The sequence below is a fragment of the Hyperoodon ampullatus genome (assembly GCF_949752795.1).
Source record: "Hyperoodon ampullatus genome assembly, chromosome: 2".
NCBI classification, from domain to species: domain Eukaryota; kingdom Metazoa; phylum Chordata; class Mammalia; order Artiodactyla; family Ziphiidae; genus Hyperoodon; species Hyperoodon ampullatus.
The window spans coordinates 57,974,078-57,997,598 of NC_136915.1; the positions used below are offsets into that span (position 1 = coordinate 57,974,078).

Genomic DNA, 23,521 nt, shown 5'->3' on the forward strand with positions numbered 1-23,521 from the left:
GTTCTATTGAGAGATGCTTGATTGGGCTTGTATTTCTTGGCTTCAGATTAAAACCTATATATCCTTTGTCCCAGGAATTTTGAAACTATAGCTTTCATTTAGAGTTGTTCATTTGGATAAGCATTCCCTAAATCATTTACTGACTTTAAACAGACTGATGGAGAAATCACATGTGAATGAGAGTACCTACATTCAGCAGACTGATAACCAGGGAATTGAGCTGGGAGCAAAGAGCTGTCCCCATTATCCAACTCTGTCACTAACATCACATACATCACTGGTGGCTACCGGGAGATCACGTAACATCACTGTATTCACATTCTTCTGAGGTATAATTAAATGAACATGTATGAAATCTTTGAGAAAGAATTAATAACCACTGGGTTGTTTTTTTTTTTCAGGCTTTCATTGCCTTGTGTCCTTTGGCATGGCATTTAAATTAGCTGAGAATAATAAAAATCTTGAGCATTCAGAGCTGGACCTAGCCAAATTTCCTCAGAATAAGTGAGGAAATATATGTAAAACCTCTCACACAGGAGCTGGCACTTTGTAAATTAGCAGAAAATGTTAGTTGCTGCCTGTTCTCCCCAGGTGAGGAAGAAACTGAGAAGTTCAGTGAGTTGCCCAGGGCTATATGGTTAGAAGGTGCCAGAACCAGGATTAGAATTCCTGTCTTCTTATTCGTAGTCCAGCTCTTTTTCCACTGTGTTATTCAGGGCTGGCAAGTATTAACTGCTGTGGCCATATTATCCTCCCTGTTAACATAACCATCTTTACAACCCAGGCGTAGAACTTATGATTCTTCTGTAAGTTAGGGACCTTTGGACTCGTAATGGGCAACCAGTGCCATTTCCTTCTGGCACTCATCACAGTTTTCTAATTGGTCCTCTCATGCCCCACAAGCAATAATGCAGCCTCCAGATGTCATTCATTCATTTAAAATGTATCGAGCTTCTTTGCACCAGCTCTTGAGAAAAAGTGATGAACGTTTATAAACGTACTCCTTGCCTTTCCAAAGCTTACACACACAGATGCTCACCCGAATTAACAACTCTAAATAAAAGTTATATTTTCAAAATAACTCCTGGGACAAAGGAGTTTATGTAAATTGTGTAATTTTTAAGAAGTCATTGGGAGGATCAGGTGCTATGTGTCGCTGTGCTATTAAGAAAGCAGAGATTTCCAATATGGAGGGTCTCTTGGTTCTATGTCTCTTTTCACAGAAGTCTTCTTTGGAACTCAGGAAGATAGTTAAAATAAAAGTAGTAAAAAAATGTATTATCAATCTAATCAACAGCTATTGACTACCTATATCGTACCAAATACTTTGTCAATTATAAGGTTACAAAGATGAATGAAATTCAATCTTTGTTTAAATTTCTCACAGCCTAGTTGAGACAGACAAGAGAATGGGAATTGTAATGCAGTAAGAGCAGCACTAGGGTGGGGCATAGGAAAGTATAGGTAGCCCAGTGACAAGTCACAGGAGGGAAGGATCCTCTGAGGTGATGCCGGAGTGCAGTCCTAGAACATGTGAAGGAGTTTGCCGCTTAAAGAGGAGGAGAAAAGTGGTCAGAGGAGCAAAATATGTGCAAAGTGTGGAGTATGTAAAACCAAGACTATAGAGGAAAAGGAAACCAGATAAAACATTCATATGGTATTTGGCTTCTCAAATCATTTTCACATCAATGGTTCATTCAATCGACAGTTTACCAATATTTAAGGAGTTCCTACTTTACGCGAGGGAAGTTGGTAGGTCCTGCAGAGGGCACATGAAAGGGGTCAGAACTGGAGCCCACCATCAGTGGGTCATAGATTAGGGGTGGGGATAGACCATGGCCATATGAGTTGTAACATGAGGAAATAACCCAGAAGGTACAAATGAAACACCATGCGAGATTAGGGGAGGAATCATTTTTTAGCTTCCTTTTCGGGAAGGAAGAAATTTTCCTCTTTCCTTCTAGGTCCTTCTGGCTGGTCTAAGAATTAAGTGGACACGAGACAGATTAGTAGGAGAAAGTCAAACAGAAGTTTAATAGCATGTATACATGGGAGAGGCCCAGGAAAACTAAGTAACTGGACAAAGTGGCTGAAACCCTCACCTTAAACACCATTTTCAGCTAAAGACCAAAGAGGATCTTGTGGGGTAGGGGTTTGGGACTTGAAAAGGAAGGAAAGCAATTGACGTGGAAGTGGAAAAGCGAATGTTTGGTAAATAAATGTTTGCCGGACCATGCGGAGACAGACAATGGCACACAGAATGGAATTTTAACAAACAGACTTTGCTGGGTTCCTCCCTGTCTACCATACCTAGTTCATACTATACTTATCTGTGGTCAGAGCCCCCTTCCTCTATTTACATTCTTTTAGGCTGTTAAGGGAAAGGTCAAAGTTTCTTCCTCAGTCTTTCGGGCCTTTTCAGCTTGAAATAATCCGTATGCCAAGAGCATTTTGGGTAGCAAGTTTTCCTCCCTACAACAGCATTCTTTGGAGAAGATGGCATTTGACCTTTGAAGGTATGATTCTGATAATGGGTTTTTTCCCCCCACACATCCAAGCAATTCTCTGACACCAGCTGGGTGTCCTATAATTCAGTTCAGTTCTGACATTATTAACTTGGAGATAGCGTCAGATCCCGTGGGTTAAGTGCTCAGTCCTACAAGACTGCCCCTCCTCCGCACACCCCTCTCCCACTACACACACTGGGGACCCCAGTGGAAAGCCCAGGCTCTTGCCGGGACTTCTGACCCACTGGCTATAGGTTGGAGGTTCCCACGAGCCCTTTCTTGGGTTCAATGAACTTGCTAGAGGGACTCACAGAACCCAGAGAAACATTTTACTTATAGATCACTGGCTTACTATAAAAGGATATGACTCAGGAACAGCCAGATGGAAGAGATGCAGAGAACAAAGAAGAGGGTGCCGGGGGGGGGGGGGGGGGAGGAGCACAGAGCTTTCACGCTCTCCAAGTGCATCACTCTCTCTGAATCTCCACGTGTCCACCAACCCAGTCTTTTTGAGTTTTTATGAAGGCTTTGTTACAAAGGTATGGTTGATTAAATCATTGGCCATTGGTGACTGAACTCAATCTCCAGGCTCTCTCCCCTTCCCAGAGGTTCAGGGTGGGCCTAAAGCTCAAACTCTCTAATCACATGGTTGGGTTCCCTGGCAACCCCCTCCTTAGGTTATGTAGTTGATGGTCCAAAAGTCACCTCATTAACATAGCAAAAGACACCTTGATGGCTTTCCTCACTTAGGAAGCTCCAAGGATTTTCGGAGCTCTGTGCCAAAAATGGAGCCAAAGGCCAAATATATATGTATATTTCTTACCATAACTGGCAATGTTATAGAATGGAGGTGATACTTAAATGTGCAGATTTGTGAGAGGAAAGCTTCCTTCACAGAGGAACGGCCTGAGCAGCGTCAGGAAAGGAAGAGCACATGTTCAAGAAGAAGGAAGTGATCAAGTTTGGCCTTGGCAAAGTATGAGTTAGTTCTTTCCCTCATTCATTCATCCATTCTTCCATTCAATGAGTATTTACTGAGTGGTTGACATATAAAAGCATATGTTGAGGCCAAAGAGCAGACTTTGAATGCCAGGCTAAGGAGTTTGGAATTTAATCTCTTAATATTTCTGAAAAACAGCCCTCAGTATTAGTGCAGGTGTTATCAGCAGATGGGATAGTACAAAGAAAATGCACTTTGAATTCAGAAAGACTTAGCTTTGAATCCTGACCTTGCTGTTATAAGCCATGTGTGCTTCAGCATATTTCTTAACTTCTCTGAGCTTCAGTTTCCTTATCCTTAAAGTGAGATGATGATACTCTCAATGGAAGCTAAGAAGTACCCAGCACAGTGCCTAGCAGCACAGTGCCTAGCAGAGAAAAGCACACATTGGATGGCAACTTCCCTTTGCTTGTCACCGCAGGAAAGCAGAATGTGTGATCCCAAAATATGCCACCTTGGCACATGGATTATTTCGAGCTGAAGGCAATCAAGACCCAGCAGATTCAAGAAAAACTTTCACCTCTCCTTCAACTACCTAAAATAATTGTAGTTGGGGGCCTGGCTGAAAGAGAGACAGAGCTAATATCAGAGATAACTTTTATCTGAATGACCCATCTGTATGGCAGAGCAAACATCTAATTACAAATCATCTGCTCTTCTCATTGTCTGGTGAATGACCCTCCTAAGCTTTGAAGCCCTAGGCTCCTGTTCCATTCCTTAGCTCACCATGACAGATAAGTCTCAACTGCTTGACTTGCCCTTGGGTCTCATATTCTTATGGGGCTCCCTTAAGTATGTAGTTAAATTTGTTTGTCACCTGTTAATCTGTCTTATGCCAATTTAATTAATAGACCAACCAAAAGAACCTAGAAGGGTAGAGAAAATTTCCTCCCCTACATCATACATGAAAATTTCATGCCACAGAGAGATTAAAAGTACCTTGCCTAGAATCACCCAGCTAGTAAATGAGTGATAAATATGAACCCTGTCCATCAGACCCTGCAACAATAAGATATTTTTACCTTGAAGCTCTATTACACCTAAGGGACCAAAAATGGATTTGGAATACTTTAAATCTAGGAAAGTAATTTTGTGGCCACACCAGTAGGGAAACCCTTCCTTTTCAACCCCTTTGCAGGCCATTTAGAACTTGGCTTCCTTCCCAACCTTGCCAGTGCATCAGAATTCACAGAGCAATAGTAAAGTTACAGATTCTCACGCCTTGTCCCAGATACCCTGAAATAGACCCTCCAGGGATGGGGAAGGGAATCATATTCTCAATAGCCCCACAAGTGATCAAATGGCATCCATGTTTGAGACCCATTGGCCTGGAGTGCCACTCTCTTGCTTACTGCTAATATCCTGCTTGCCCTTTAGTGGGGCAGATGGCCCTCTATACCAATGGCTCTGGAATGTGGCCCCCAGATCAGCAACATCAGCACCACGTGGCACTAGTTAGAAATGCAAACTCTCAAGCCCACCCCAGGCAGTCTGAATCAGAAACCCTGGAAGTAAGGTTCAGCAGTGTGTCTTAGTGAACTCTGCAGGTGATTCTCTGCACCCTAAAGTTTGAGGGCCACTGCTCTATCCTGTTTTTGGGAGGCTCTCTAGCAATGCACCCTGAATCCTGGAGAGTCTGGCAAAGCATGAGAAGGATGGCAAGAGCAGCAAAGAAAATCAGGGTTTTGGGGGGGAGGGGGGTAAAAAAGATAAAGAAGGAAGAAAGAAGAACAAGAAAGAAAAGGAGAAGGAACCCTAATATTTGTGGAGCATGAATGTGTTTGCTTGTTTCATTTGGCTTGCTTTGTGATGTAGAATAATGCCCAGTTCGACCATGAAAAGCCTTTTCCGTAAGTTAGGCCACCTAGATTGCTGTTCCTAATGGCTATGTGACCTTTGGCGAGTGATTTCATCTCTCTGGGTCTCAGATTTCTGAGGTGCAAAAATGGGAGGCCAGGACTGATTAATCTCCAAGGGCTCCTCTGGCTGTAACTTTCTATAGCACTGCCCAAAGGAGTTGGGATTTATGCTTTTATTTGGTGTCATTTCTGAGCAAGGGTATCATCTTTGGAGGGCCTCCTAGGGTAGGGAAACCTAAACCAGAAGGACTGGTTGGGGACCTGGAGTAAATGACTTCCTTCCTGGAGTGCTGGAGCATCCGGGAGGCTGTGCATAGGGAAATTCCAAGCCATCTGGATGTGAGAATTGCAGTCACCCACGAGTTACAGGAGCCCGCCTTCCAGAGATAGCATTATGTCACTAGGTAGCTCATTCTGACCTGGAAAACTTCCCAGTGATCATGGGGGTGCAGGGAAGGGTATTCATACAGAGACTCAGACCTTCCTTTCTCTCCCTCTCCACAGGAGGTCTCCAGCTGCTAGTCAGCCATCTGTCTCCAAAGTCAACCTGCCAGGTAAGCCATGTCATGAGGCTTATCTCCATGTTTCCAAATAACAAATGTGCCTCTTTTCCAGAACCTTTTGTAGAATAATAGCATTTGTTTGCACATCACGGCCCTCCAAATAGGTCTCTTGGTGACTTTTTTCAAAGGCAGGCTGGAGCTTTACTTCACTCCATGTGAAACCAAATGAAAAGCAGTATGAAATAATTTTCCCATCCTGTGCATGCCTCAGCTTTCAGAATGTGATGGATGTGTGGTCATGCTGCTTCCCAGAACAAGAGCAGGAGTGCAGCTTTGACCTCAGCTTACCGGCCCCAGTGAACTCCAGGAGAGCTAACCTCAAAGGTCCCAGGTGCTCTCACATTGGCCTGAGGGCCCCATGGTGAATGTTAGTGGTTTTCCTCTTAGCGTCAACTATACATCCCACTTGAATCTACATCCTTTCCAGGTGTGAAACCAAAGGCTCTTTCCAGGTCACAAATCATTTCTTTTGGAGGTCATCCAACTTTGTTCCTCAAAGGTGTTTTTTGTAGGAGAAACCTAACCCCTCATTTTTTTTAGTACTGTGCATACGCTTTTCATGTGGAGTTGAGAGCTGGAGAGAGGAAGGGCCACCTTGAAGGAACATCTTGGAGACGTGTTGGACATAAAATTCTTCTTGACATAAGATGCAGCCAGTTACATGGCATTTTTGAAAGTGCAAAATACAGTTTTTCCTCTTTAATCTGTCCCACTAGTATGGCAGTGGATTTGAGTAGAACCACAGGAGAAACAGTAAGATGAACTCATGCTGAGATCACCTAACACCTAATGTTGCCTCATAGGTTTCTGTTTCCCTTCGCTTTCGTCTTATGATCTTCCATGCTCGGATGTTGTGTTTTCTTGCTGATATGATGGCCATACATATAACAGAAATAATACAAAAGTCCAACTTTTAAAAGAAGAGAACAAAGGCAGTAGGTTCCATTGGCTCACTGGCGTTTGAAGTATTAATGGTACATGCTTTAAAACATATGTTTGTGAGAAAAATATTGAGAACAAGAATAAAAGTAAAAGGAAGATATTAAGCAAAGTCAAGTTTACCTCTAGAGCCCCATGATATGAAATAGAAGAAAATGGTATTCTATCCATGGACTTTAAAAATGTGGTGTGCTGATGTACTATGTCCTTTAGAAGTTTTATAAAACGAAACGAAATAACTAGAGTGTTTTAACATGTAACTGGTGTTACGTGCTGGAGATCAAAGGGGGTGGTTTCGAAACTCCTGTCATTTCATCATCTTGGCCCACTTGTGAGACACCATCATTACCATTTCTATTAGCCAAATTTACTAAGGTGGTTTTGACAACAAATCGAATATTTAAGCTATGTTTTCTTTTTCTTGTAATAAATACTGACAAACATCAGGAGAATTTGTGATATTTATGGTACTATAAATTAGCTCATTAGCCAAAGATGCTGTTGGAAAGATCACGTTGTGATTATTGGCACAGTAACTACAGCTTGGCAAGTACAGAGTCTTTTGCTAAATTCTTTTAAAACAATGGAGCAAAGAAATGACAATACCACTTAGGCAATTTGTTTTTGTCTGTCTTTGTGGCAAACTACAAAAATCCTGACTTTTCATTGGGCAAAGAATGTAGTGATACCAATTATTACATAATTATAGGTTTCAAAACCTTCTTAATGCTTAACCACAGTCAAAAAAGGAAGGAGGACACACACATCCTGTGTTTTGTTTTTATTATCAGCTTAAATAAGTCAGGCAGATTTTTCCTGTTATTTTAATATTTATCAGCATATGACAAAGAGGTGTGTTTAAATAGAAACTTTAAAGGGGAATGAAAAATAAGTGGCTCACAGCACACACAAAAAATGAAAGCTGCAGTGCTGCTTTAAAAAATGATTTATCATGATAATGAGATCAGGTTTTCATTTATTATCACTGATGCTGAACTCATGTATTTCAATTGAAATCTAAGATAAAAGATACAAGAAACCACAATGATTTAAACAGATTTAACAACAAACAACCCAGTTTGTTGGTAAAGCCTGGCTGACTTAGGTAACTGTATTCTTGTATAAAAAACAAGTTTAAGATAGAGACAGAGAAAAGCCAGAGGAAAGATTCTTTTTTCTTTTTAAAACGTTTTTTTTTTAAATGCATCTAAATGAAGGAAATGCAATTCATTTTAAAAGCTAGTCGTCAAAAAACATGGTTAAATTGATACATTTGCTCTTACAAATTGATCATTAACTGAAAAAAATTCATAGGGGAAGTCAGAGCAAATCTCTCAGTCTGCAGTACCTTTCTCCTCACAGTTTAACCAAGCTTATTGTTTTTAGCTCTCATGCTACAATACAGATTTCCCTCTTCTGCAAAGGGATCCAGATTTTTTTTTTAAATCAATGTAATTGCTCCCTTTTTTGTGCTATGGAGAGAATTCCATTCTAGGATATACTCCAATTTGTGGCTTATATGTCTCCTCCATTGGAGCTCCTTGAAGACTGGGACTGTCTATACCTTATTCCTCTCTTTATCATTTAAGATACTTTTTCATAGTTATTTTCACACAGTCGGAAGATAGGTAAATGTTGAATCGAGCAGGAGAACTACATAAAGTTTAGGGACTTTATCTTAAGGAAAATGCTCATAAATTAAATTTTAGTAATGAGTCAATATTTTACCTCCATGGCTATGAAAAGCCATGCATGTTTTTACTGTTAAAAATCAGTTATTGCATTGAAATTGAAAGAAGTTCGAGACACATTCTATAACTGCACTATCTAAATCTATATATTAGTATGGTCACATAGATTTTGAACAAAAAAACTTAAATTGAAAAAGTTGGCATTTTATACTTTAAATAGGAAAGCCAGAGTAAAGTAATAGAGGATTTAAAACCCAGAAAATATAGCAATGTGGAAATCATATGCTCCCACATTAAGGAGAAAATGTAGTAAATCCTCCTGGGGTGTTGAAAATGTTAACGCTGTGGAGTTTAATGAGCATCTCGATTTTTATCACATTTTGCCTTTTCCCAAGCATGAATTCCAGGCCTTCTCTATGTGATATGTAAGGATTGGAACAGAAAGGGAAAAAAATAGAATTGAAAAAAGAACACTCCAAACAAGGCAGGAACTTGATAATTTATCAAGGAACTTGGGTTCTGTCATCTATACACATTCAAACTGGAAAATTGAAGTAATTCTCAGGATTTCAGTCCCCCAAATCATTTTCAACAGAAAAAAAAAGGTAATTGAGGAAAATCACTGTGTATGTGTGTGTGTGTACATGAGTGAGTGTGTGCATATGTATGTTGTATGTGTAGTGTGTGTGTGTGTGTGTGTGTGTAGGATAATTGTCCCACTTTTCCCACCCAAACCATCCCTTGCTTTTGCATGCATTTCAGTAGTGATCTTGGGTGTGTCATGAAAGTAAGAATTTACTGAAAAGATAAATTATCAAGTGTTCACTGCCTTTACGAAATGATCGTTTGCTTTGCAAAGGATTAGAGAAGTATTCCTTTTAATGACCAGCACTTCTGATTATTATAAATATGACTTGATTTTTAATAATATGTATCATATATGGAACATTTTAGCAGCCAAGTCAATGTGTAGGGTGGAATATTCTACACTAATTTTCTTCTTCCAACGTTTACTAATAAACGTATTGAGCAGGAATATCACCCATGTAACAGATAAGATGTTTTGAAGAACAACCCCCAAGGCTATGGGTCATCGGAGATGACAGCAAACCATGTCACAAAGATGACTAGAGTATTGCTTTGAGGACTTCAGGCTAGACTGCTGCAGGCCCGAAGTGTCTCTCAGCCTGGGTATGCACAGCCTCGGCTCATGATGGTTTCAACACCAGTCAATTAGTTGTATTTCAGGAAAAGCCTGTGTATGGAGAAATAGGATGAGACAACACAGGGCTTTCCAGTAAGTCTGAAATAGCTGGGCCTAAGTGAGAAACAGACTTAATTAATATTTTTTAGTGCTCATGGGAATCCATTTCTTCTAATATGTGTCCTCTAGGTCATTCTGGGGAGGAAATGGCTTTTTACCGGTTGATAAAACAGAAGAGACTTTCTCCTAAGAAGCCTGTTTCTCAGTATGAGTTCCTCCCATGTTTTTGCTTGATTATGAACATCCCCCTGGAGGTTCATGTGTATGTGTCAGACGTAGGGTCTATTTGAGGAGTAAACAAGAGGCTCAGTGATTTACCTTGGATCTTAAGAAATTCGGAAAGTCATGACCTTGATTCAGTTTTCATTCTTTGCCAGAGCAGCCAGAGCCTAGGCTGAGAGATGGGCTGTGTGTGCACCAGTAAAGGGCTCTCTGAGAATGACAGCAATGGCCTGAGAGCTGATCTGAGTCAGATGACTGGAAATGAAGCCCAGCGCAAGCAGAACGTTTTCTCGGTTTCCACATTAAGCAAGAACTGTCAAGCAGGGTTACAACACTTACAACAAATATTAATAAAATCAATCTTGTTACCAAAGGCTATGGCCACTCATGGAAAAGGAGAAATTGGAAGGAATTACAAACAAAAAGGAAGGAAGGAAGGAAGGAAGAAAGGAAGGAGAAAGAAAGAGAAAGAAAGAGAGATAAAGAAAAAAGAAAGAAAGAAAAAGAAAAAGAGAGAGAGAGGGAGGGAGGGAAGAAGAGAGAGGGAGGAAAGGAAAAAAAGAAAAAAACAAAAATATCAGATATTTTTTTTCTTTGTTCTGAATGCTGTGTAGCCTGAATTATTGGGATAATTGCCTTAATTATTCACCTTGAGTATTTAGGCAGTCTGCATACAGGACGATAGGGCAGATGCACTAGAAAAGTCCTAGTCATTGGGAGAATAATTTCACAAATGTTTGTCTTATAAGAATTGCTTTTGTCTAAATTAGCCCTCCTGTTGTAAGTTTACCTCAGAGCATCAACATTAAGCTGTTTATATGGATTTGCAATTATTCCATATGTGTCTAAAATTAGGTAAGTGTAAGTTGCAAAAAAAAAACATTGACAAGTCAACTAAAGTGTGAATAGTTAAAATGTTACCCTTGAGCAAACATCACCAAAAATAATACCTTGCTCATTAAGTGCTATTCCACTATTGGAAATTAATTTCTAAATTTCGTGTGAATATTTCTTAGTATTAAATGGAACTGATGAGACCCTTAGCATCTCAACTCTCACTTGCTGCCTAAAGACTGGAGTTCATTCCGCCTTGATTCCACTTCACGTTTTTTGTACTGCTGAGAAACACCATCCACCCACCCCCCTGAAAGTTGGAATCATGCATGTTAGTAAGTATTTCAGTTATGCTATTGACGTCAATGGAGTCATTAAATAGATTGCTGGCCCTCCCAGAAGCAAATCACTGCCAGGGACCTAGATACAGACACGTTTTTTACAAAGACAACCATCAGGTTTTGCTATAGCAGTGAGCCAGAGAAAGGGAAAAGTTTATACTGTAGCAGACCTATCTCCAAACACAGTTTCTTTCTTTTTTTTGCCTCTTAGTTCCGGCCTTTCTTTCTCTTTGGTTACAGTAAGCTCAGACAAAGCTTAGATATTGTTGCCTGAAGGCTTTGTGTGCAAAAGCATCTCCTGTCATTGAGACCTTAAAGGGAGACACCCCACTTTTAAAAATGTGTCTCACCTTTAGCTCTGCACAGCCCATCCTGATGTTTATTTGGTGACATAAATTATCTAGGCAAATCACTATTGTCTACCCGTAAGACTGTGCTTGATAGTTCCCTGAATACAGTTTCCTGCACATGCACATGCACATGCACGCACGCACACACACACAATTTTGCCCTGTCTGTTGCTTCTATGTGTCTTCTAGCTGCAGCCTGTCATCTATGACTCAACCTCTATCCAGCCAGCCGGCACTGTGTTGTGGCAGCACCGGGGCTCTAAAGCAAAGGTGGAGGACGAGGCTGGGAAAAAAGCTTCCCTTGTCTCAGCTGCCTCATCCGCAGAGCCCCGCAGGAGGCTGCCCACGTGCCTGTGTCCTCCCAAACCCCAGCTGCTGCCAGCTTCAAGCCTGGTCACGCAGCTCCCAGGCGTGTCAGAGAGAGCCCTTCAGGAAACATCTGTCTGTTTCTGGGTGTTCTTGACAGGTCTGTTTACCTGGACGGCCCCAGGAGTCAGAGCCAAATCCTCCCCTCACACCTGGAGTCTCCTACCTCCCCCTCCCAGGCTCAGAGTCAGGGAACCATCTTGAGCAGACGGCTTTCTTCATATCCGGTTGTCAGAATCTACCATGTTGGCTCAGCACTCATCTCCCTTCTTCACCCTGTCCCTTTCCTCCCCGCACTCCTTATCAGTAAGTGTGTACATACTTATCAGTAAGTATGTACAGGAATGCTAGACATCCAGCCACCTTTAGTAACCCCTTTGGGTTCATCTGAAGGCCCAGACCCATCCCTCCCTCCACCTCTTCTTCTTTTCCCATATTCCTGGCTTTGAGTGGCTGTTCACTATCTTTTATCTTGCTCTTTGCCTCCCACAGGCAATTCTTGTAGTCATTTCCTCTAATCTTACACCCTCCTTTTCCTCCCCATCTCCTCTCCTTCAGTTTAGCGCTTCATCTTCCCTTCCTAACCCATTGTGGTGGCCCTCCAACTTGGTTTATTGTGCTCAGTCTTTCCCCATTTCAATCCACCTTCTATTCTGGTACTAGAATTATTCTTCTAAAACCCAATTATGTTGTTTTCTGAGTTGGTTATTAACCTTTACCTTCGGGATAAGATCCTTACTTCTTACCAGGTATGCAAAGTCTTTCAGAATTCGTTTCTAATTCCTTCTTTGTCCTCACCTCCTCCTTTAACCCCTGGCCCCGTGCACAGCTAATGGCTGAGATGCACTGAACTTACTGTCCCTCAAATACGCCAGGCTCTTCCTTGCCTTCCTGCCTTTGTACCTACTGTTCCTTCTGCCTGGGCTGCCCTTCCCTGAAAATATCATTCACATATTCAGCTCAGGGATTTTCTTACATTGTCACGGTGAATGAGTTCTTTATACCCTCTGATTATTGGACCTAGAGTCTGGATTAAACTAAATATAGAGTCTCAATCCAGTGCCTGATATATAGTATATGCTCAGTAAATACTAGTTCCTTTACCCATTCCCATCTGGAAAGTGCATTTCTTATCCTTCAGATCTCAACATATATGCCATCTTCCACAACTCATCCAAAACCACTCTCAATTATTATCTCAAAATCTCAATTATTGCACTTGTTGTATTATGCTATAATCTTTATTTTAATTTTCACCTCTTCTAAACTGAGAGTGTCCCAGATAAAGGATGAATCCTCTTTTTATATATCCGTAATTTATAGCATAAGATCTGGAACATAGTAGGTACTCAATAAATGCTTATGGAATAATCAGACAAAAGGGTGAATGCTTGTTCCCGAATCAAAAAGGATTGGAAAGGAGCTGAGGCTCATAGTTGGCTTCATTTGGCGTGGCCTAAGTATCTTCTAGCTCTCAGGCATGTGCCCAGTACCAGCATCCCTGGATAATCTTGACTGCAGGTGACTTTCCTTCACTCAAAGTGAACTCTTTATTATCCATCACTTCAGCAAGAAGTGACAGTGTCAAAAGAAATGGAAAAAAATGAAAATAACTATATGTGACTAGTTTCTTGCACTATACTATGCTCTTCATGTCTAGCACAGAGCCTGGCACAAAGTAGGTACTCAGCATATTGAACTGAATTGGCTTGGGATCATGGGTCGACCGTTTAGACAAGTTACTTCTCTGAGACTCAGTTTTCTTCTCTGGAAAATGGGTATTTTAATATTCTACTCTTAAAATTGCAGGAAAGATTAAATGAGAAAAGCTATGTATAGGGATTAACAGTGAAGACTCTGGAGCCACACTGCCTCTCTCAAATCCTCGCTCCACCACTGTGTGATCTTGGGACAGTGTCCCAGTTGCCTCCTCTATAAAACTGTGATGGAAATCATACATATCTCATATGTTGGTTATAAGAATTAAATACATAAACACATGTAAAACACTTAGAATAGCTCCCGGCCCTTAGAAAGTGTCAATATTGGTATTGATATTATTAGTGTTTTACAACACACTTCCCATAGCACCCAGCACAAAGCACACGGTCAGTGTGTGACAGGTGAGAGCTCAGGCCTGCTGGCATCAGTAGGGACCCAAAACAAGCCTTGTAGAGATCTTTCTAGAAGGTTCTGATCACGTTCTCTTTCATAGTAATACAATCTAGAAGGCAGTCTTTTTTTGAAAGATTCTTTCCCCCTGAAACCATGAAAATCTGATTTTGTGGAAGTAGATTTAGAGCTGAAGATAGGAGTCTCCAGGACATACAGTGGGAAGCTAAGGGAGCTGGGGGCAGAATGCAGCTGTTACCAAATGTAACAGAACATGACACAAGTGTGACTTTTTCTCTTAAAAACAGAGTGTGAAGAAGAAAGTCCAATTAGCATGCTGATAAGCTGGATCTTAGTTAAGTGAGAGTTTTCTTTTGTATAAACCTGAGAGGACTTCACTTTATAGGATAGAATAATTGCAGCTACACCACCCATTACGGTTGTATGTAAAAACCATGTTCAGGGTTGGGCACACACCTATACGGGCACAGGGGCTTCAACCCACAGAGCTCAGCAGAGAACAACAGCATAAGCTGGTGCAGAGCTTCTTTCTGGAGAGAAAACAGAACCTACTAGCAGAGTCAGCATCAGAGAGGGCTTTGACTCCTTTTGGAAAACTTTTATGCCTCTCTCAATACCCCCGTGTCCACCTACTCCCTTCTCTCCTCTTTATTGGGAGGGAGGGAGATGAGAAGGAGCTCGGGTTGGCCTAGAAAAGGATGAATGTGGACGCTGGGAGATGAAGGAGGAAGGAAGAGGACCATCTAAGTTCCCCTTTCTCCCTCCTGCATCCGCAAAACCACTTGATCCCAGGCGGGCAGGGTGAATTCATCTTGCTTGCTTCTCATCTGGCCAGCACTTCATGAAGTTGCCTCCAGAGCTGTTCTCGGAAACCAGGAGCATTACAGGGAACAGTCCTTTCACCAGAGAGAAGAGAAACAAAGCAGGGACTGTCCCCTAGAAATAGAGAACAGGCAACAGAACTCACTGGATCTTTGTCTTGGTTTATTGTCTTGACTTACTCCCAGCTAGAGCTATTGACATGGACCAAAAGTGACCCCTCGGAGGTCTGTGTACTTTTCCCACCCCCTCTTTGACTGTGTCCTCGGAGCGAGCTTGGGCCATGGCGATTATCCAGCTCATTTGATCCATGGAAGCAGCCAGGTCAGATAATGCAGCCTTTGCCCCGTCCTTCAGTTACTCTTTGGGCTTCACATTCCTGGGGTCTAGTCTGGCTAGTGCTGCTTGTCTAGTACACTAGATCATTTCCAACACCCCACATGCCTGCTTCTTATTGCAGGAGAAGAACTCCTGTTCCATGCTGGGCACTGTGCTCGGCCCTCTGCAGACATTATTTTCTCATAAACTGAACTGTTTTGCCAATGTTATTGTCCTTGTTTCACAGATTTAGAAAAGGAGGCTCAGTGGGTATATGGGGCTTACTCAAGACACACAGTTAGTAAGTGATTAAGTCTGAACTGAAACCTAGATCTGTGTTTCTTGAAAACCCCTGCTCTTCCCTCTAGTCTAGACCACACCGTCCTGGCCTCCCCGCACTGTAAACCTCGGATGTTATAATGAACGGAAAGGGGGTGGTTAGAATTTCACAGCAGGAGAGAAACCAAAGGAACTGAGTTATCTGCAGCCTCAATAAGTTCTATATAATAGAGAATTTCCCTTAATTCCTTTGTCATCTATCCGTTTCCTTGTAATGTGTAAGTCTTGAGAGAAATGTTTCATATACGTCCATTATTCATTTATTCAATAAACATTTATTAGATGCCTACTGTATATGAGACACTGTACTAGGCACTGGGGATACAATTCAGAGAGAATTCAGAGAAGAGAATGAATTCAGACCCTGACCTTGTGGAGCTTACTGCCCAGGAAATGTCAAATGAATACGTACATGATTATACATTTGATCATTGTAATGAAGAAAAGTACAGAATGCTATAACATTGCCTCATTTTATCACCTGTGAAAGTGGGAATAATACTAGTTCTCCCCATAAGAATTGTTATAAAATTTAAATGTTATTGTAAGTAAAGCATTTAGAACATTGCCTACCAACTAGTGTTATTTACTGTTTGCTCTAATTATCATTATCATTGGTTATGGTTGGGATTAATGTAGATTAGGGGATGGGGAAGCCTTTTGTAAATACATGACTTGGACTTGAGACCTAAACACTGAGTAGGAGCTGGGTGGGTGGAGACAGTGACTAACACCTAAAAGGTGCTACAGCCAGAGACCTGGATTGATAGAGGGACGGCAAGGCACAAGGCCAGAGGTCCAGAAAGGCCAGATGGGGCAGAGCATTTGTAAACCATGGTTGAATGTGTAGCTTTTATTCTAAATCCAGTTGGGGAGCCATTAAAGGATTTTGAGAATGAGGTTGACATGATCTGATTTGAACTTTAAAGACAGTACTTCCTGAACCACAAGCTTGGGCTTGTGCCCACACCTCCTATGTGCTCCCTAGCACCTGGGCTTTCTCTATCAAGATACTCAGCACCTGGGCTTCCCTGGTGGCGCAGTGGTTGAGAGCCTGCCTGCCGATGCAGGGGACACGGGTTCGTGCCCCGGTCCGGGAAGATCCCACATGCCGTGGAGCGGCTGGACCCGTGAGCCATGGCCACTGAGCCTGCGCATCCAGAGCCTGTGCTCCGCAATGGGAGAGGCCACAACAGTGAGAGACCCGTGTACCACACACACACACACACACAAAAAAAGATAGTCAGCACCTGCCCCTTCTGTCCATCTGCACAGTTAAGAAGGCAACCTCGGAAGGCAGACTGCCTGAGTTTAGTTCTGGTTCTATTCCTTTCTTTCTGTATGATTGTAGGTAAGTAATTCAATGTCTCTGGGCCTTGGTTTCCTCATCTGTGCAATGGGGAAAATAATAGGACCTTTGGCATAGGATACTATTGTTATGAGAGCTAAATTAATTTATGTAAAGTGTCTAGCACAATGGCTGGCACTCAGAAAGCACTAAATAAATGCTAATATTCTTAACATATTGTAACTGCCTGTTTTCTTGATTGCCTACACCATTAGCTGTGTGGTCAGTGCCTGGCACAGGGCAGGTGCTCAAAAACCTACTGAAAAAAGAATTAACAATGAAAGAGAGGTAGTGCAATGAATTGTAAGTAAAAGAAGAGACATATGGCTGTTCTACTCATGGAAAAATGGACTTCCTTGAGTCAGGGGTGGATTCTGATAAGGAGGAACTTACTTATGGGGGACAGAGAAACTGGATGATTTGCAGCTGCCCGGCTGCTCCAGCTTTGGTGAACTTGAAACAGTGGGACAAAAAATTTGTTTCAGAATCTAGATTGCCATCTGCACAAAAAGAAAATTGGGCTTATGAAAGAAAGCCGTTTCATTTTCCTAGGCTAAGTGACTGTCTCTCTGAAGGCAAAGGCAAGGCTGACCCTCCGGAGTTCTCTGTGTGCTTGCTTTGGAAGGACAGTCCCACCAAAGAGCCAGTCATCCTACCAAGAACTTGACACTGTGATTTCCTTTTCATCCCTGCATTGCTAGTAGGGCCTCAAGCTAACAGAGGCTCAGTTCTAGGAAGTCAACACACACCTTAAGTGTGGTACCTAAGCATGGAGAGAGGCTTTTCACATGTTTGTACAGCTGTGCAGTCTTAGGCACTCAGCTCCTTTACATCTACATGCAGAGTACCTGCCCGGACAAACAATGAACCCTTTGGCTCCCTAAATGTGCCAGCTCAATGCCATGTGCATGTGTGCATACATGAGTGCATGTGCATGACGGTTTGTTACTTTTTTATCCCAGGGAAAATAAGGGTTCTTCTCATGCCCTTTGTCAACACGATGCGTCTCTATCTTCACTGACCTGGTTTTCCATTATTTATTCCTCTCTCATCACAGTTTTGACCAGCCTGTCTCTCTTTACCCTCAGAACGTTTCTAGGCCTCCCTCTGATTTACCACTCTCTCCACGCCCCTCACACTTCCAAACCACCTTCCCTGCACTCCTTTTTTTTGGGGGGGGGCGGTGAGGGGAGGCCACGCTGCGAGGCTTGTGGAATCTTAATTCTCTGACCAGGGATGGAACCCATGCCCCCTACAACAGAAGCGTGGAGTCCTAACCCCTGGACCACCAGGAAATTCCCAGTCCTCTTTTTTTTTTTTTTGTGGTACGCGGGCCTCTCACTATTGTGGCCTCTCCCGTCGCGGAGCACAGGCTCTGGACGCGCAGGCTCAGCGGCCATGACTCACGGGCCCAGCCGCTCCACGGCATGTGGGATCTTCCCGGACCGGGGCACAAACCCGTGTCCCCAGCATCGGCAGGCGGACTCTCAACCACTGCGCCACCAGGGAAGCCCCCCAGTCCTCTTAATCTGACTCAAAAGTTACCTGTGGAAAGCCTCCTGCAATTAGTCCTGCCTAGTGTCATAACTGCCCACTGTAATTACATTATATTGGACTATGCATGTCCTGTGTTGCTTTTAAAAAGCATCCTAGTTCTTTAGGCCATGGGCCTAAGTTCTTTCTACATCATTCATCCATTTGTTCAGGTTTTAGTGCATTCCTTATGCTACACTTTTTTTATTGTGGCCTGTCACCAAGCCAGTGGAGAGGGGAAGTATTAATGTGAATAAGACACAGAATCTGATCTTGATTGCGCACCAAGTAGAAATAAGACTCTAGAGAAAAAGCTATATGAAGATATGTTCCATATCAGTCAGGATTCTCCACAGAAACAGAACCCGTGGGAGACTCTATTTATACGTACATACATACATACATACATATGTATATGTGACTTATTTTGAGGATTTGGCTCATGTGATTGTGGGGACCAGCAGTTTGAAATCCACAGTGCACACCGGAAACTCAGGCAAGAGTTAATGCTTCAGTCTCGAGGCAGAATCTGTCCTTTACCGAGCAACCTCAGTTTTTGCCCTTAAGACCTTCAGCTGATTGGATGAAGCCCACCAACGTCATCCGAAGTTATCTCTTTTACTTGAAGTCCACTGATGGTAGATGTTAACCACATATACAAAATGCCTACAGCAACATCTAGATCCACGTTGATTAAATAGCTGGGTCCTAGCCAGGTTGACACATAAAACTAATCATCACAGGGACCAACCAACCAACAAAAATCTCATCTTGGGAATCAGACCAGAAATATGCCCTGCTCTGCTACAAATAAAGTATATAAGATCCAGGAAAATAAAAGTCTTTATATTTCTTCTGACTAATCGAGACTATTCTTCAAAACACAGTAAAATAACCATTCCTCTCAGCTCACAGAAATGTTTTGAAAACCATATGATAGTTTTGAAAGACCAGGAGTGCAAAGTGCTGGGATTCTGAACCTGGGATGGTGGCCAGGCAGCTGCAGCACCCTGCCTCAGTGCTGGTGACACCGCATCAGCGTCCTCCACGTCGTTCTCTCTACTGAGTGGCTGTGAGAGAAAAGAGAAAATCTTGGGCTTCACAGGATGTACAATAATGCCAGTCAATTTGTGCCCCATGTCTAGAGACCACAACCAATGATCTTAGACTTAATAGGGAGAAATATCTCAAAAAAGGTTAATTTTGGCCTGAAATATCTCAGGGTGGTGGGAGTGGAGGAGTGAGGTGGGAATCCTCTTTATGTATATTACTTATTTCCACCAAATGGGGTTTTGAAACATTCATGTCCTCTTATACAATTTGGAAATTTTAATACCAACCCTATTCTCCAGGTCGTTCTTGGGACTCCTTCCTTCTCAAATGTGAGTTTGAACATCTCCATTATTTCCATTTCCCCTCTGAGTCCTGTGCTCCTGTCACTGAGAAAGCACGTATTCAGAGCTGAAGCCTCCAGCCCCCGCGCAGAACTCTTTGCACCAGGCAATTCTCCATGCCCTGTTCACAGGCTTGTGTTCACCAGGGTTCCAAGTGGCTGCTCTTACCTCTGCATCTCAGTAAGATCCCCAGGTATTTTAATCCTAAGGCACGTGGCTCCTGTAACCCCTCCCAGTCTGGAATACCTCAGACCTATGATCCTGCCTTCAAGGTGCAATTTCCTCCTAAGTCTCACTGATCTTTTCATAAAGAATTGCTCTCAGCAAATGATTTAACTGTTGATATTTTCTGGAGTTTAGAGAATTAGCATCTCACCAGGTTCCTTTCCCCCAAATCTTACCTTTTCTTCAGGTCTTGAGTAACTTGTTTTACTCAACTTCTAGAAACACTTACCTCTACCTCCTCTTTTTCTACAGCACTGGAATGTGCTACTTCTCATCTATTTCCTAATTTTGTTGGAGGAATTACTTATTACCCACTCCCCACCCCTGACTCCTCAAGTTTCTGTGGAGGGAATTCACTCCAGTCTTTGACAGAGAACAGTCTTTCTTCACCATTCTATGCTACCAGGGAAGAAAGCAAAGGCAGATTACAGTGGGTGGAATTTGTAAGAGAGATTTTTGTGTCCATGAGCCATTTGCCCCATTAGAGATTTGGCAGAAAATAGAAGGGGTTTCTCTGGGAAGTGACTCATTCTGCCTTCCCCTGTTGGAAGATCACTTGTCTAGATAGATGTAGAAAGTTTAACTTGGGATTCCATCATTCAGCAGAAGGGTGGACTTGGTCAATTCTGAGATGTTTCTGCATTAAGAGTATCTGTGAGAGGACAGTGGTTTGATCAATTAGTTTCAGCTCTACACTGCCCCCAAAGTGTGTATTTCCAAAGAGCTCTCCATAAAGCACTTGTTTCAATTACAAGGCATGGGAGAGAAGTATTAACATACTATTAGACCCCTACTAAGTAAATACTGTATTTGCTATTAGGAACTCTGCACATGAGATCTCTTTTCTTCTTCAACAACCCCTTATAGAGTCCATATTATTATTCCTTTTTTAAATCAGTGAAATCCTGCCTCAATGAGGGTAACTAGCAGTATAATAGCACTCAATTAGAAGTAACAAAGCTAGGATTTGAACCCTGGCTTGTTTGACTCCAAAGCCTATATACTTGGCACTAGCCCTCTGTGCTATCAGGTAAGTACAAGTGCCTCTGGCTATGGCCACACAGGTACCTGCCTTAAAGGTACACACACCATGGGTTTGGTGTTTACATCAGCTGCTTCAATCATGTTCAGCTTTCTCTGGACAATACCCTTTTGTTCCTGTGCTACATTTAATCTATGCCTTACTCTGGATTCTAGGACGAGAGAAAATCTAAAGGAAAGTGTGATTCAAGCCCTTGTCTCCCCTCAAGGAAATCACTGAGCCAGTGGAGAGGTGACAGTCTTCCTCTGTTCTAGGAATAAGTCCTCTTCACTGAAAGGTATTTCTTTGGGGTATTGAGTAGGACAACCTGGCAGGGAGAGGATGCAAGGGAGAAATTTTAGGACAGAGCAGAGTACTGGGGCAATTATCTCCGTACCATGACTCACTGCTGGGAAGATATCCTGACCTCTGACATCACAAGGAGCAAGAGTTCGATTTCAGATCTGTAGTGAAACTGGGGCTTGGCTCACTTGCACACAAGGAGGCAGCTGTCCAATTCTAGGCTGGCTCTGGAAAGTCCCGTTTTGAATAATTTGCTTCTTACGGTCAACTTCCCTACCTCAAATGAAACTGTGTGACTTAAATGAAAGAGCACTGAGCTGGAACTCAGGAAACTGAATTTTAGTACTGGTACCAACCAGGTGTGTGACCTGAGGTAAATCTTTTAACCTCAGACTTAGTCATCTTTATTTTGAATTATTTTGAGTCTTTGAGTCTAGAATCCAATCTTACAGAGCCTTCAAACTTCCAAAATGGCTCCTGGCCCAGAAATGGTGGTGTGTGGATGTTGGGATGGATCATTTTTTTGTCAGAGAAGAAACAACCTCTGAGCTAGTTACTGGTGATTCTGGAGTTCAAGCCCAGGTCTCATGGGTTTGGCTCCAAAACCTCCACTCATTCCCACCCTGACTTTGGCTATATTATTGTTACATAACACAGTGCATCTTTATTATTTTCCTAATCCCTGCCAGCCGTAGTTGGCACAATTCAACAGCAAATGGTCATTGAGTCCTTATGAGTGCTGGGGAAACAAAACTGAAGGGGAGGTGGTCCTTCACCTCAGCTTAAAAGCATTCTCATAGGGAGATTCTGGAGCCAGACTGCCTGCGTTTAGATCCCCATTCTACTACTTATTAGGCTAATGACTTCTTAAACCTGCTTGTTACCTCAGAGTCTTCATTCTAATTTTCTTCATCTTTAATACCTTCCTCTTAGAGTCGTTATGAAGATTCAATGAGTTACTTCATATAAAACATTTAAAATAGTGCCAGTCACAGAGTAATGACTGAATACATAATTGTTGTTCTTGTTACTATTATATATGTTTGTTAGCCCCCTTATGGCAGGAGCCTGGGAAGGTTGCAACCGGGTCTTGTTCATTGGCACTTAATAAAAGTTTGCTAGATGCAATTATTCAACAGCTATGTACAATGCTTGTACTATGTGCAAAGCCCTCTGCTTTGGTAGAATCCAACAGCCTACTTAGGAAAAAGTCACTATGTCTTAGAGCTTATGTAATTATAATTTGAAAACTTTTTTTCCTTAAATATTCTTTTCTTGTGGCCCTTGTTTAGAAAGGGTTTAAGGAAGGGCTTAGGAGGAAAATATTCTTCATATGTACTTATTGACTTAATCAGGCAAGCCATCTGGAAGCAGAGGGGTTAACAGTAGGCCAATGGGAAGATTAGACTCTTTCTTAAAGGAAAAACCTCTTTTAGAACTCTGAAATCAGACATTCTCTCATTCACTCACCGTCTTGTTCATTCACTTATTCATTCATTCACTCTAAAATCACCCAGTGACGACTCACTATTACATGAATCAGACATTGTGCTGGGTGATGGGTATACAGGAGTGAATAAGACGCAGTTTCTTGTCTTGAGGAGCTCAGTCTTGTGGGGTAGACAAACATAAATGGTTATATAATAGCATATGATGAGAATTTGCCTGAAGCATGAGTGCTCTGGAAACTCAGAGGAAGGCCAGTGGTTAGGAGCGGGCTTCTACCCTCGGTACAAATAACACTCTGTACTGTGCTATATGTAGGAATTTTATAAATAAGTTGTTATTGAATTTAAAAATATTAGTATTTCCCATAGCCGGATCATTCATTACACAGCTAAGTTTCTTTTAGCCATTTCAGCTCAAGTCAGTGTGTTCACTGAGTACCTGTTATTACTAAGTGGATTAGGAGAATATGGGTTAATTGTTTTTCATTGTTTATATAATTATTATTTTTTATGATTTTTTTATTGGAGTGTAGTTGCTTTACAGTATTGTGTTACTGTATACAGTACAATATTGTGTTACTGTATACTGTACAGCTATATGTATACACATAGCCCCTTTTTTTGGATTTCCTTCTCATTTAGGTCACCACAGAGCACTGAGTAGAGTTCTCTGCGCTATACGGTAGGTTCTCATTAATACGGGT

At 42.0% G+C, this 23,521-nt stretch overlaps 1 protein-coding gene across 4 annotated transcripts in view; it reads left to right on the forward strand.

Annotated features, from left to right (window-relative positions):
* PDE4B (phosphodiesterase 4B) overlaps positions 1-23,521 on the forward strand; it is a gene marked incomplete at both ends in the record, with an annotated part of 505,104 nt that overhangs the window by 391,699 nt on the left and 89,884 nt on the right. For all 4 annotated transcript variants that reach the window (XM_079698748.1, XM_079698750.1, XM_079698749.1 and 1 more), the window contains one exon: positions 5,871-5,920. In XM_079698748.1, coding sequence (XP_079554874.1) covers positions 5,871-5,920 — 50 coding nt within the window. The remainder of the gene's footprint in view (positions 1-5,870; positions 5,921-23,521) is intronic.